The 16,496-nt window shown below is 38.9% G+C and overlaps 1 protein-coding gene across 1 annotated transcript in view; it reads left to right on the top strand.

Moving 5' to 3' along the window:
• LOC122801284 (vomeronasal type-2 receptor 26-like) overlaps window positions 1-16,496 on the top strand; it is a 255,486-nt gene that overhangs the window by 65,721 nt on the left and 173,269 nt on the right. The window contains exon 2 of the mRNA XM_044070832.1: window positions 6,373-6,600. Within this exon, the coding sequence (XP_043926767.1) occupies window positions 6,373-6,600 (228 nt within the window). The remainder of the gene's footprint in view (window positions 1-6,372; window positions 6,601-16,496) is intronic.

Consider the following 16,496-nt stretch of genomic DNA (forward strand, 5'->3'; position numbering starts at 1 on the left):
ACATATTACACTCAGCTCAGCTAGGGGCACACAGTTTCAGCGTGTGTAGCCACTGCTCACCTACGGGTACTCATTTTACACCTGTTAAACCACTGCTCATCTATGGGCACTCATTTTACACCTGCTAAACCACTGCTCACCTATGGGCAGATGCACTCAACTTGTTAAACTGTAGCTCAGCTATAGGCGCATCTGGCATTTTTTATTATTTTGTTATCTCACATTTCTTCAAGATAAATGGCCCATTTCATTACATTTTACATAAAATATAATTTTATATGTGTACATATATGTCAGAGACTTGTTTCGAGCTTATTTCACTAAAAATAAAAATTGATGATTGGGGGATTTGAACCATGACTGCCTGCTCTTCAGCCGACATCTCTACTGCTACGCTATTGCTTCTTGGCTTACTTTGCATATGTAGTTCTTATATGCTTTTCCACTGACTGCTAACTGTGGCTAAGCTACAGGCACGCCCGCGCAAATGAGTGCACTCACGGGCAAACATCTTTACAATTTAAAAAAAAAATTATAACATGTTCATTTATATATTTTATGTTCATAGTCTGTGGGGGCATGTGTTGTGTTGTGTTTATTCACATTTTCACGGACTCTGTCTTGGGGTTTTACTTTTAGGACTTTTACTCTTCTGGGGGTGTGTCCGTTTGCAGGGCTCGGCCTACAGACACTCCCCCTACTGTCTTCCACGGACCGTGTAAGCCTTAGGTGTCATTCAGCATGCCCTCATGAATATGCATGACATGCTGACGTCACACCATTTAACTGCAGCCTCCGTGTAAGCCTTGTAACTCTTACACAGAGGCTTCATGAATCCTGCCCAACCGCACAACATTCTATAACTATGTCAAGATTCTCAATTGCCACATTCAGATCTGCTCTGTTACAGCACAATGGCACTAAATATACAGAACCAACTGATATTGCCAACATCCTGGCAGATAGGTTCAGTGCTAACTTTACCCCCACCCCACCCCCTAAAGGGCCCATCTTTATACCAGACAAATACAAAGTTCCTGTAATCATGGCTGCACAGGTAAAAGGCACAATCTCCAAAGCCAAGAACACAGCATCCATGGGACCTGACAACATCTTAGGCTGCATTCTACATGAACTACAGAATGAACAGGCACCCCACCTAAGCACCATGTTTAATCATAGCCTCACCTCAGGCTTTGTGCTCACTGAATGGTGAACAGCGACGGTTCTCCCACTCCACAAAGGGGGAGCCACCACAGACCCCATGAACTACCACCCCATTAGCCTAATGAGCCTGGTCTGCAAGGCCATGGAATGTATCACCATGAAACTTATAAACAAAGACATTGGTAATCTCCAAACTCTGGACCCCACCCAGTTCAGGTTTGTAAAAGGCAGATCTTGTCTCCTAAACCTGACTGACTTCTTTGAAGCAGTCACCAAAGCTGTAGACGAGGGTAAGGTGGTTGACACAGCCTAGCTAGATCTCGCCAAGGCTTTTGATACCATCCCATGCTCTGGAATTATAGATAAACTCACTAAACTAGGTATAAATCCCTATGTCACAAGATGGGTTGCCAGCTGGCTCACTGACAGAACCCACATTGTGAAAGTAGCAGACTCCAAATCCGACTTCAGAATAGTGACAAGTGGAGTACCACAGGGCTCAATCATGGGTCCTCTCCTGTTTGGTATCTACTTTTCTGAAGTACAGGCTAACACAGAAGGTCTTTGGCTAATGAAGTTCAGAGATGACTGCAAACTAGGACCCATAATTGAAACTCCAAACGATGTGGCCATCCTACAAAAGGGCCTCACTGAGACAGATGCCTGGTGCCAAAGCCATGGCCTCAAACTCAATGCCAAAAAGTGCATTGTCATCCTCTTTGGTAAAAACTCTGTACCCATAAGCTACCACATAGGTGGTAGTCTACTTAACACCAAAAGTGTGATAAGAGACCTTGGGACACAGGTGGACAGTAGTCTCTCCTTTGATAATCACATCACCACAATAGTCAGAAAATCCTTCTACGTTGTACAACTCATCACAAAAGGTTTCTCATCCAGGAAAAAAAAGAGGTTATTGTGCCCTCAAATCGTCACTCATTAGACCCATTATAGAGTACAACACCCCTTTTGGTATGTACCTTACAAAACATCTACAACAACTAGAAAGGCAGCAGAAATACCTCACAAAGAGAATTACTGGCCTCAATCAGATGCCCTACGCAGACCATTTAAAAAAACTCCAGCTTTACTCTGTCACATATCGCCTACTCAAAGATGATCTCTGCCTAACATACAAAGTTATGTCAAACCTAGAGCTGTTGGACATGCTCCACTTAAAGAAATCCCAATCCCTCAGAGCTACATGCTCTATGGACCTAAACCTTGTCACCACAATAAACAGAACATGCTGGAGGGATAGATTCCTGTCCCAGAGACTTCCCATACTCTGGAACAAACTACCTACCTATATCAAACAAAGCTCTTCATTAGCACTCTTCAAGAAAAATCTTGATGATTGGATGGGAAATAGGAAATTCACCCCGGGGATCACCTCTGTGGCTCTGCTTGACAGGGACACAGGAAAATAATTTTCTTGGGTGGTGAAAGCTAGGGTACCTTTTTGGCTAGGCTTGTATAAGCCCTAGGGCTGATAGCCTAGTACCTACCTATGAACATATGAAGTACCCAAGGGATTTCCAGCAAATCTGAGGCTTATGGGTCTGGAATAACCCAGTTCCATTGTAGCCCACTTTTGTATGAGGGAATGACTGTTGCTGTCCTGCATTCATCCAACACAAAGCATGTTTTGAGGTTATGTTGAATAGTCTTTGCAGGGGTCTGCAACTTCATCTTTCAGGCTATCCAGTAGGCAGCCTAGTATGTTAACCATCCCCATAGGCATAGTGTTTTTGGTCTTAGATAAGAGACACAAGAATTTGTTCTTGGGAGTACTGAATAGGGGAGAAAATGGGGATATTTGATCTGCGAGTATTGCAGGGGATAGGGGAGAGAAGTTACAGCTACATTTGTCCACTAATAGGTTGGCTATGGCCTTTGGGTCTGACTGTGTAATATCATTTACTATTAAATGTGTGCAGTGCTAAACAGTGTTACTGAGATTTCTAACATAGATAAAAGAGGCTTTGTGGTTATCTTTCACATGGGTGGCTATTTTTTACCAAATATTTGACTTTGCTTGATTTGATTAGCATTCAGAGTTCTTGCAGAGTTTAGCAAGAGCACTTTTGACTTCTTGAGAGTTAAATTTATATATTTCTTTAGTTTTTCTTGCAAGGAGTTTCTCTTTTTGTTTTCTATTTGCTGTTACGATTTAGATTAGTGATTTATCATATGTTTTTTTTTATTTGATTTGTATTTTGGTTCAAAAGGGGACAGAAGCATTTATGCAACTATTTACATACGCACATAACATGTCAGTAAAGGATTCTGCATAAGCAGTGGAACCATTAAGGGGAAATGGCTTTTAAATTTAGTCAGGATATCACTCAATTTTAGTAGATTACCCTTCACATAGTCTCTGAATACCAAGTTACTGGAAGATGTTTTTGGCTTCAGATTTAAGGTGAATGTGACTAACTTGTGATTTGATTTGATCAGGGAGGAGGTTACAATAAATGGGGAGTAGAGCTGTCGCCTATTGGTAATGGCCATGCCTTGGATTTTATCTCCCCTGGTTAGGGTATAGGCTAACTGATCTGGGGAGTTTGTATATACGAAGTCTAGAAATCTCTGGGTATACATACTTGAGGATCTATAAGTTTCCCAGCTGATAACAAGACAGCTGAATGGTGTTTAGATTAATACATAGGTACTTCATAATGGTTAGGTAAGAGGTATGGGCTGAGGGGGTACATAGAGGGGTCCTGTAGTTACCTAAGATATGATAAGGAGTTTTGGTTATAGTAAGTTGGATGCAGAGGTGTACCAGTTTATTATCTTGCCTAATGTGTCTGCAGGTAAGGTTTATTTTAAGAATATAGAGAACACCTCCACCTTTAGTGCCTACTTCTAATACAGTTGTTCTGTATGAATGACTGGCATTGAAGCCCTTCACTGATGGAGTGCTTTCAATGGTCTTGAACAAGGCCTCCATGATGATACATATACTTTTTGTTTTCCAGGGTAAGCAGTGCTTTTAGGGTATGTATTTTTTGTTAAGGTTACTAATAATGAGTAGCAATAACTTTCTGTTGTCCTGATTCTGTTAACCATTTTAGAAGCTTTAGAAGACTGACTTTACCTAAAAAAGACAAAATGGAGGTGGACAAGGTTTTAGCCAATATAGAAATCGGCTTGTGGGGAGATGCAAGCTCTTTCTGCTAAAAAAATTCGGTCTGTCTTCCATCTTTTCTCAGGCTGATATATATTGTACCTCTTTAGAATAACACCAGAATAAAAGCCTTTTGTTTGTATTATGTCATCTTTCTTGGGGATGGTTGAATACTGCCCAAGGATAAGTTCATGCTTGCCATATATACATATTCCAAGAATGCCATCATGTCTCTCTTCATATAGACTAGGGGAATAAATCTCATGTCATTTATACCTATGTGCACAATGACTGTATGATATGTGTTCTTGGGTCTCTAAGATAAGAACAAAAGCACACAGCATCAAAAGACTTAACTGGGAATATCGAAAACCTGGAAGGTAAGAAAAGAAACAAAAAAACAACACTTGCATTTTTGCAGTGGGCAAGCACCCCTGCATCCCCATGAGGGGGGCTATAACCCCATCCCCCTGCTAATCATAGATACAAATTATGAGATTGCACTACAGTGGAGAAAGGAACAAAACCCCAATCTCCACTGTCCCTATTTCAGCCAACATAGCTACAGAGATAATTGAAAGGTGCAAATCCTTAGCTCCAGTTGCCTACTGCTGTGGCTGTAGGAGCAGTAGCGCCAAAGGGATTAGGAGTTGCTTGACTAGCGTGTTATCTGAAACAATGAAAAATGCAAGTCAACACATTGAGGAATAAGCCACTTATTCTTAAAATAAACATGATTTATCTTATAATTTCTTGTGATGGAGCTTTTCTGCCCCAGCTTAAAATGAAAATGTGTTCGGCAACCCAATAATTAAATAGATAGATAGATAGATAGATAGATAGATAGATAGATAGATAGATAGATAGATAGATAGAGGGAGAGAGAGATGAATGAATGAATAAATGAACAAACAAAGAAGCAAACAGTTGTGGCAATGCACAAGAGGAAACCACATTTCAGACAAAGGACTATCGGCCCATCAGCTTAATCTGCATTTACTATAAAATTTTAGTAAAAAAAAAAATTAGGGAGCTAATCTTATAATATACTAGTGACTTCCTACTAAGAGTCATAAAACATGCATGTTTGTCAAGAGCACCTCGACTTCTTAACCCACAGGTGTGTTTTTAAAGAAGTCACAGCAAATAAAGACATGCGTCTGGAGCATTTCGCCCCGGGCCTCCGCTGAAAACAGGATCTGTGGAACCTAGTCAGACTTTCCCGGTCAACAAAATGTTAAATAAATAAATAAAATAAATAAATAAATAAATATTTGCATAGAACTATATCTTTGTGCTGCATGTCTGAAGCTGGTAAAAGCTACTCACACCATTCCCCTGGAAGTTAAGCTTTATAAAATTAAAATATGTGACTATCCATGGTTAAATAATACATGAGGAGACTGCATTTGAGTATCTGTAAAGTTAAGCACTATTGATTCCCAAGTTATATTTTTCCCAAAATAAAAAATGAACTACTTATTCAGGTAGCTGGCCAGCAGTATTATGGCTAGGTGCACAAAAATCTGCCAACAGGGGAGTACCCATTATTTTTAGCACAAAACTCAAATGGCCAATAAAATAATCTGTAACTGATGGTGACTGATGACAAATGTGTTGTAAAATTAATATGGAGTTTGACAAGTTTGTATTATGCAAGTTGTTGCTATGAATGTTGAAAGTGGAATTATTTGTTAAAAAAATATTTATTTAGCTAATAAAACTCTATTTGAACAGCTTTCCATTTATTTAGATGGTGGTCTTATTATAACCCCAAATGCAATGCCAGACAGATCAAGCCAGAAATGAAAAACATTAAAGGAAAATAAAACAAGTTAAAAAGTTAACAAGTTAAATTATGTGATAAGATTATATTTGTTGCAAGATCTTTGCTTCACAAAGGAATGGAGCTTTCTATAGGGAAACATTTCTTTTGCTTGTTGCTTTGGAATCAGCTTTTCTAACAGGCCATTTAGTCTTACAAATGTTGCAGCTTAAATTTCTTCACATATAATTAGTTTTATGTGGAGTATTCATAACCTTTGTTCTTGATTCCTTTTTTTGTTTTAAAGGTCCTGTATTATATAAAAAATGTGAAGTTTAAAACCAAAGCTATGGAGGAAGTGTTTTTTGATATTAATGGTGATCCACCAGCTGTATTTGATATTTTAAATCAGCAGATTTCAAGTGATGGTGTTCTTAAATGTGTTAAAGTTGGCAACTATGATTCACGATTTCCTGCTGGAAAAGAAATTGTAATAAACGAGAGTGTCATCAAATGGAATGGAGCCTTCTCTGGAGTAAGTAGAAGATGTATAAACTCACACCATGTTATCCTTCCTCTTTAAGCCATGTTACATAGTAAAAATTATGGGCTGGATTCAATAAAGCCTACATGATCTGCTAAGACTGTGTTTGCATCCCACCATGATGCACACATGATAGCACACTGTTTTGGATTCAGTAAGTGACTCAACACGGTGTGTAGAGCTGCACAAACATGGTAAACACTCTGGTATGCTAATTACAGCACAAGAAGATGAATTGCACACTCAATAATCAATCCAAGATGGAGGAGTTATTCAACAAGCTATAAAGCAAAGGTGCAGACTCGGCGCTGGTTTTACCTGTGAATTCCAATACCTGTTGCAATACAACCACTGAAAGGTGTCTACACAGAAAAATGTTAGGGGGTGCTGTTGCTTTAATTCATGTTTATGTGCAACAGACTAAAGTCTATGCTGCTGCTGCTACTATTAGACCATGGCCAAGGAGGAGAAGGGTTTTTAGACCTCATTTAACTTTTCAAAATCTGCATGAGGTGGAAATTGTAGAATGCTGCAGGGTGGATTGACACACACTACAGGAACTCTGCAACTTCTTTCATCCTCAACTCAGGCCAAGGGCAAACTGAGGTGAACAGGCACTGGTGGAGACAAAGATATGTGTAGCACTTAGAATTTTAGCTACAGGAACCTTTTAGAGACCAACAGGGGAAATGATGGGAGTATCACAGGCATCAGCATCCAGGATTCTGCATTGATTCCTGAATGCTATGCTCCAACATGCTAGTGACCACATATATTTTCTCCTTACAGCTGAGGATAGGGTCACAAATAAGCTGGAGTCCAATCTTGTAACACAATACTGTGAAGTACAGGGTGCCATAGACTGTACACATATAGAAATCAAAGCACAACCTGGAGAACAGGGATGGTGTACATAAATAGAAAGGGCTTCCACTCCATTAGGTGCAAGTGATGTGTAACACTAAGGAAATCATCTTGAATGTATGTGCCGGCAACTCAGGCAATTTCCATGACTCACATATTTGGCAAAACTCTCAACGGTATGAATGTTTACTAGGGGTGATATCCCGTAGGATTATTTACTGGGTGATGCAGGTTATGCAATGCAACTGTGGCTGATGGCACCCATCAGAAATGCACATGCCAACTGAAGAACACTATAATGAGACACACCCACAAAAGCCCTACAGTACAATCCATGTACAAGTATTGAAATCTTCATTGTCTGTGCCATGCTTCGCAACATCATCCTTAGAAAATAGCTTAAACAGATCAACAAAGGGAAGGGACATACATCCCACCACCAATGGCAAGGACACCACAGTCACACAGGTGAGGATTCAAAGGGGGAACCAGCAGCTGATATGGGTGTAGGCAGACATAGGCATGATCAATATGGCGTCACAATGGCTAAAGAGGCAAAGCATAGCACACTCACTCACTACCTAAGGGGCTAAAACCTTCATGCTATACACATACATAAAATAACATTGATGCCAGGCAATGCTCACAACCTTTATCCATACATGTAATGGCTGTGTACTGCTATCATCAGACAGACTCAGCCCTGAACTAAAACTGTAATTGCTGGATTTACAAGGTAAGTGTTGAACATGGAATATTAAAACATGTGCAATAATACAAGTGAATGGCATATCCATGCACACTGTTACTTGGTAATATAAGTAAATAAAATGTGGTTAATTTTTACAGCAATGATGACAACATGTGACATTAATGACTTATGTGAATACATGTGTCCTCTATCAAGTAATAGGCCTCAAGCATTAACGATTCACACATTCATACCTCTCAAAAGTACTGATGGTCACAGAATATCCTCAGTTTGACCTCATACCTTTGTACTGTCAAATCATTAAACAGAGAAGTTAGAAATTAATGGCACAGTTTTCAGTTTCAGATTTTGTGTCCCTCAGAAAAATCTTACAAATAGTGATGCAAAAACAGTTTGATTCTATCAACTGCCTAATTTTGTAAAAACAAAATATTTAAAAAGTCCCTTTTGTTCAGACTTTATCCCACTTTTATTGATGGCTTGACCTAGTTTTATTGCTGTAAGAGTTTGGGAGACATGTACACATTACAAAAACATTAAGAAACCAATGCAGTTAGCAAAACAGCATCACAAACACAGAAGTACTAAGCACTAACTCAGCTACAGACAAAAAAACTTATGTATCTCTAAATCCAAAATTAGAAAACAAAGGTATAGCACAGTTATCATCATTTGCACAGACTGTTGAGTGTGTGTGCGGGGGGGAGCCTAGGCTGACAAAAAAGGTAAGTCAGTGTGTGTAAGTAAGAAAGAGAAACCAGCAGACATTTGGATAAAGTATCAAATGGCCACTGAGACAGAATGAGTTTTAAGCCTCATGACAGACCCATGTAACTGTTATGTGTGTGTCTGTATGGGCACTCCAGACGAAATTGGTGTGTGTCTGCAAGAACACAGCCAAGCTCTGTGCTAGCTCTATGTCTTGGTCTGTTGGACAGATGTGAGCCAGGCATGGTAGAGGTGGCAGTTCATCGTCATAATACCTGACCATGAGAACTGGTTCTACCAGGAGTTGCACTGGCATGTCTATGCCCATTGTCAGATGCACTGCTGTGACCTGAATGTGAGTGATGTCTGCTGTATGTGCTCTCCTCATAAGTATGGCCAGGACCATGACAACATGGCCTGCCACATCTGGGTGTGGTCAACTCAACCACTAATGGAGCAGTGGAAGTAGTGCCACTACATTAGTGTAATCAGACACAGACATGTCAGCTAACATCAGATGATGTGGCTAACCTTTTCCCAAGTGGATGGTGTCCCCATCCCTGCAGACATTCCATCATGGACACTGTCCATTCTAACATATCATTCATTAAATCCATTGAATCAGCAACACAGTGTAGGCAGTCACACATCAGCCTGAGCCACATCTACAACCCTAAACATTTCCTTAGAAGTCCTATTGGACTGTGTCTGCATCTCTATGATAGCCCTAAACATATGTTAAGTGGCAAGGAAAGACACACCTGGATCAAGTGGAGGATGCACAGCAAACATCCTCCAAGCACCCTTAACAACCATCCTGTATGGCATCTCACCCACAATTTGGCTATGGCCAGAGTCAACAAGCACTGAAGCCGCAGTACACACACTACCCATATTGAGTGTCTCTCCTTCCACCTGTCCAAAATCTGAGGGCTCACTGGAATGGTTTTGCATAGGCCTACTGGCTGTGTTCAATAGAATTGCAGGGGATGGCTGAATGTCAACCTCAGTGTCAGAGTCAACCTCTGCACCCCCTGACTGTGCCTCTGTTTTCCCACCATCATGATCAAAGTCTGCTGATACTCTGCTATCAGGTAATGAGTCCTACACTTTCACTGTCAGGATCACCTGTGATAATAAGCAACAAACACAGGAAAGAAATGAATAGCTACACTGCTACAGTTCAATATATGCTAACAAACTAACACTGCTGATACTGTCAAAGATGGTACATCAATACACACACAGTTCTGACACCCACATCACACACACACACACACACACACACACACACACACACACACACACACACACACACACACACACACACACACACACACACACACACACACACACACACACACAAAATAAATATTTCTGTGAACTGTTCATCAGTACTGAAATAAAAATGTTTGACTTGCCATGTGCAGATGGCTCCACACTTGCTAGGGAGGATGATCCTGGAAGAAGTTAAACAAAAATGTAAGGACACTATGATCACAATAACAGTAACAAAAGGGTAAAAATATGTTGGGTCTTTATATGTACATTAACAATACATTTAACAGAAACATGGATGGCATGCCCACCTCAAGCCCATATGTAGTAAACCAGAATGTGTTGTGAACTGTATCAATCTATAACTAAATCTTTCTACCAAAAAAATTGTTAAACAAAACTTAAGTATTGCTGTCAATATTTTACTATACAAAAAATACTTAATTGACATAGGTAAGCCTACCTGGAAGCTCCTCCTGGCACATACTTATCCTTCCTGAAACAGCAGCACCAACTTCAATCACATGCGGTTGTGCAATTTCCACTGAGTTTTCTGACAGTGGACAGTAACTCTTCATTTGGTATCAGTGGTTGCTTTGTAGCAGGCCACCCCCCCAGTAGCCATCTCTCCATGGGCCAATGCAGCTGCTTTCCTCCAGGCTGATTAAATCATTTCAGTGGCCCTATGATGCACCTGATCATATGCCCTACTGCATCCCCAACAGCATTTACATTGTTCGCTATCTGGTTCCAAATTTGCTTCTTTCCAGACATATCCCATTGCTTTTTTTCTAGCATAAAGACACTATGCTGCTGAAATGCTTGCACAATCATGTCATTTTCAGAGTCACTGAATGGGGGGTTGTGTGGATTGAGAAGCTTGGGTGCCATAGTCCTAGGTGACATAAAGCACAACAGAAGGATACTACACATAATATCACAAAAATAAAAGTCCTGCTTAGATGTACCACATTATTAGTTTTTCAATATCACCCACTGGAGAAACAAAAAACTTTCAAGATATTCAAATATATAAAAAAAAAAAAAAAAAAAAAAAAAAAAAGGTTATGTGGTTTTAGCATATCATAGTTACACACAAAACAAGGTTTGATCCAAAACAAGGGGGTTGACAATAGCAAAGCAAACCTCTATACAAACAATTTTGTTTGTCCCAACAGAGAAATGGAACTTGGCTCCACCACCATCAAAACAACAGGCAAATGATATTTTGGTACCAAACAAAGGAATAAAATATCCATGAATTGCTCTATAAGTGCTATCAAAGAAACTGTCCCAAAAGCATGTGTATACATTTACCACAGAAAATTCATTTTATGCAATTGCCAGTCACCTCTACCTGTGGCCAGCACTCCCCTAGAGGTGTTTATGGGTCATCCTAGAAGGCTAACATTCTTATGTCATTGACAATATAGGACATTTAAATTTCACTGAAATAACAATAGAAAAGTGTAAAGAAAAACAGTTGTAACATTAAAACTTTTGATGAAAGTTAATAAGGCTTTGCGTCTGAGAAAGTAAAATGCCCTGACATAAATGCCTATGCCATCAGTAAACTTCTAATAAGTCCATACAATTAAAAGTATCATATAACTGAATCTCATTTCATCAAAATGAAAACAGAGAAACTTCACTACATCATTAAAAATGATGCCTGGGAAAGTAACTACTTGGCCTCCATGGAGGTATTTGGCCTTTTCCCCACTACTATGTAATCTTGGAGTTAGTATATTTAGTTGGGGGGTGGGGGGGGTGAAGCCTCCACTTTGAAGGGTTTGATTTTCTTCATTATGTGTAGTTTGTCAATGGTAGCCAAGTAGTTCTTTTTCTGGGCATCATTTTCGATGATGTAGCCATTTGATTAAGTACAGTTTCACTGTTCATGTCTCAATAAAATGGGATTCGATGTTCTGGTATTTCGATATTTTGAAGTAGACCCATACATATATATATATAGATATATATATATATATATATATATATATATATATATATATATATATGTATATATATATATTTATTTATTTCTATTTTTTATTTTTCTAGTGACGTGAGTAAATCTAGCACATAACTGAAAAAATGCAATCATACCTTATCAAGATCAGCAGTCTTCCGTGCAGATAAAATCAAAGTAATTGGAATCTTCTTCTGTGTTATTCACATAAACAAGTCTTCTCACCTTGAGGTTCCCAGCTATATGGTTCCCTTTTAATAATGTAGATTCAGGCCTGTAAGCACAGTGAAGATGCAAATGAGTTGTGAACTCATTTGATTTGCTGATTCCCAAATTCTTGGCTTTATGTAGCAGATGTAAAGATAGTATAGGCACTCACTCAGTGTTTGTGGTTAATGGATTGCAATTGTGAATGATTACTGGTAGGAAGAAGGAAAACATGACAGCCTCTCAGACTCCCTTAGGTCCAGTGGGTGTGTCACCCAGGTTACCCTTACAAAGTGTAGAAGTAATTGTATCAAGGTTTTAAATGTAAATAAGTAGCACACATGCCTCAGTTTCTGCTCAGGAATATCCATCTTCCCCTGCTTTTGGTAATAACTGTATATCATTGCCATTTAATATTCTCATACATTTTAAGGACAATGATACAAAATGCCTTACAGACTGTATTTCTCTGATTACTGCTAAGATAAGAGAAGAGTGAGCAGCATACACAGAGATAAGACAGTGCTACATTTCTGCACAAATAGTCATAAATGGTTGTGTGATCACTCACTGCACTATAGCTGAAATTAATACATGTACAAACAACTCAGAAGAGTACACTTGTCATATGTTTTGTTAATACTGTGGATGATGTTGCACTTGCTTGTATGCACAATGATTTTCATTCTCTGCTGCAAAGCTGTTTCTGTGGTAAACAGGGATAAGACACCCTTACTGGATTTTGAAGGTTCATTACTGTAATAATTCAAATTCATACTTATGTAAAAATCTTCCATGTGTAGTAACATATATTTTGCAGTTTATTTTATTTTATACATTTCTTTTCTTGCCAGTATTTGTGCGGTGCACAGCTTTTCACAAACATGGGAAATTAAATGCAATAAATGTCATGTAAAGTGCTTCTTTGATAAATAATTCATCAAGTACACCTGAAAATCACTTGTGTGTGCAGCACATCTGCTAAACACAATGATTCATACTGTATATATTCTCTTTAGATCTGGGTTCAAGTCCCACATTTGTCTTTTGAGGATGAAACCTAATAAACACTACTCACAAAACTAAAACAAGTTTAGTTTTGCTTGTCTTGTTTGCTTGATGCTTACCATCATGCAAATTGAAGTAATGTCTATAGACAGGATGTAGACATTCTTAATTTCAAAAAGGATAAATTCTTGCATATTTTGCTTTCGAGTGCATAACACCACTTAGCGATGTTGCACAATGATTAGGAACCTTTCACAACATCTGCAGGTCCAGAACACCTGCAAAGAGGAAGCAGACAGTCAACAATTTCAAATGGATACATTTTATCAGTTATGTTGGGTACTACTCAGATATGCTAAGCAGCATTGTGTGGCAGTTAACACATAGAAGTTAATAACGAATAGGGAAATATCCAACTCTTATTTAACTATTCCTGTGGCAGCATGTGTAGGTGTAGGGCTACAGTACAGATAAGCATGGGTTCTAATATTTTTACTGTTGTTCCATTTCATTTTATATCAAATGTCACGTAAAAAGGTACACATAATTATAAATAACAATACTAATAAGTAAGTATAGCAATGGTGCTAGCACAAATTATATGTATGACTGAGTGTACACAGGCTACTATGTTTCTGTAATTACAATTGTGCTATCTGGCCTTGGATGGACTTCAGACTTCAATTAGACTCATACACACATGAATGTTTAAACCAGGACCTTGTCAGGTCACACACATACATGGTTAACTCCTCAATCTGTCATGTAAGGTTATATATAATTCACGAGTATGTCTAAGAAGCACTTCTTCTGTGGCAAAAATGTAAAACACTACTGTGGAAGAAAATGTTTTGTCTCTTATGCATAGGTTTGAATCCCACATTCTAAAAATCAATTTTATCAATGTATAAAGCCAAACCAAAAATGTGTCGGGTCATGAAATTTATGCCTCCAGTACATCTGGAAAATTAAATCATCTAACAGTTCTAGCAGCAAACAACCCTCAAACTAATGCCAAGTGTCAGATTAACCTTCCAATTTCCAAAATTGTTTTCCTCTCATTTTGGCACTGTTGCTCTCTGCTTAACATCATGCAAATGCAGTTGGCATCATTTTGTCTTGTTTGCGCACTACAAGTAAATGTAATAAAAGGCATTGGCAGGAAATCATTCTTAGCTATTTCTGTTCTCTCTGGTTGGACATGTCTGGTGTAGAAGGGAAGATGCCAAATTCAGGGCACAGAGGTGAGGTGATGAGGAGTCCAGAATCTTTATTGGACCACTTGTATGGTGCTACAACCAAATGCTTTTGCAGGCAAACTATACTGGCTCCCAGTACATGTCTAAGGCTTGGGATAGTCTGGCCAATGCTGTCTCCAGTGTGACTGGCATTCCATGCACTGGAAAATAGTGTAGGCATCACTTTAGTAACCTGAAAAGATGCAAGACAGATACCATCAACCAATGACTGGATGAGTTCAGGACTGGTAACATCCCACAGTTGTTTAAGTATACTAATAAAGAGAATTTATAGTTGATAGAAAGCTACATATGGGCAAGCCTGGTATGCATAATGCTCTTCCTTTGTTTGCTTTTTTTATTCCACAGCTAATGCAGATATTACTGTGAAGAGAGAGGCCCACACTAAGTGTCTAGAGAGACTGAGGGAAGCAAGGAATATGCATGCTGCACAGCAGAAACATTATTGTAGCTTTTAAATTAAAATTTATTTTTTATACAGTTGTAGAAAAGTAAGCATGCATATCCTAACTGTAAATGCAAACACACATGCTTCAGTCTTTAGCACAAACCAACTGTAGTAATCAAGTGTAAGACTTAGTCAGATATTGTGGGTTCAAATAGTCCAAGTATCAAATATAAAATAGTACAATCCTTAAAAAAATATTACATTAATTTCTACACAAGTGATGTAAATGCCCTGCTGTTAAGTTAATCTGTATCTTTGAACCAAACATATGTGCAATATTTTCACATTTCAAGGATTATTTTAGCAATCTTTAACTATAGTTTATAGTTGTTAAGAAGTATACTTAGATACTTTACTATTGTGATAATGCACTGTATGTCACATATGATGGTACTAATTTTATCTCTTTTTTGTCTCACCCCAACCCTTATCACTTTTTTCTATGTGTTGTCAAATGTTTTCTTGTCATCCATCTCTGACAAATCGCAAAATGCTTTACAGCACAGGGAGGTAGGCCAACCCCAGTGTCTCAGCCTTCCCCCAGTCCATTGGCTCCTGCATCGATGTCCAGCACATCTGCGACCCAACTTTTCAGTACTGCCTCTGGTGCCCCTGCACTGCCTGCACCCTCAAGTAGCACTACCCCAGATGCTGGTGCTGTGGTACCCTCCAGGAGTACTGGCTGAGGTGGGACCCTCCAGGAGGTGCCAGGGTTGTTGTGTAGGGTCATGCACAGCACCATTGGTGCATACCTACACTGGATGGTGAGATTGCTGTCACTTCTGGTCTGTAGGAAAAGACATCATGCACTCCAACAGACAGCAGATTAAGGGAACGGTGATGACAGTCCTGCAGTTGAGGACTAGATTCTCACTGTCCCCATGTTTGATGGGCATGGGCATCTGTTGTCTCATTTGTAACCACCAGTCATGGTGTCCTCCAACCGTTTGTGTCCCTTACTCTCCCTGTGTCTTGTCTTGTTTGTCCTGTTTGTTTGCATCTGCTTCCTCACCTCTCCTAGTTACCTGACCCAGAAATATCTACATCCCATGCTCAACATTTCTCTCTTACTGAAGTAAAATAAAAAAATGGGTACCTGCCCCCCCCAAAAAATAAATAAAATTATTTATATATATATATATATATATATATATATATATATATATATATATATATATATATATATATACACCACTCCATACATAACTCTCCACTTCACACACTTAACCTCTTGAGGTGACAGTACAAATATTCCATACATATTTTCATTTTAAACTTTTGAAAAAGTGGGGGTAGCTATGGTTCTTTCTTAACCTCCTCCTGACTATACTTGTATTGCTTTCCATTTATTTTTCCCCTGCTTGCCTCCTATTTCACCATTTCCTATCTAACCCATTTTAACACCTTTAATTTGGTCAAAAAATAGAATGA

The sequence above is a fragment of the Protopterus annectens genome, chromosome 4.part1 (genome assembly GCF_019279795.1).
Source record: "Protopterus annectens isolate FY-2018-M chromosome 4.part1, PAN1.0, whole genome shotgun sequence".
In the NCBI taxonomy this organism is placed as follows: domain Eukaryota; kingdom Metazoa; phylum Chordata; order Ceratodontiformes; family Protopteridae; genus Protopterus; species Protopterus annectens.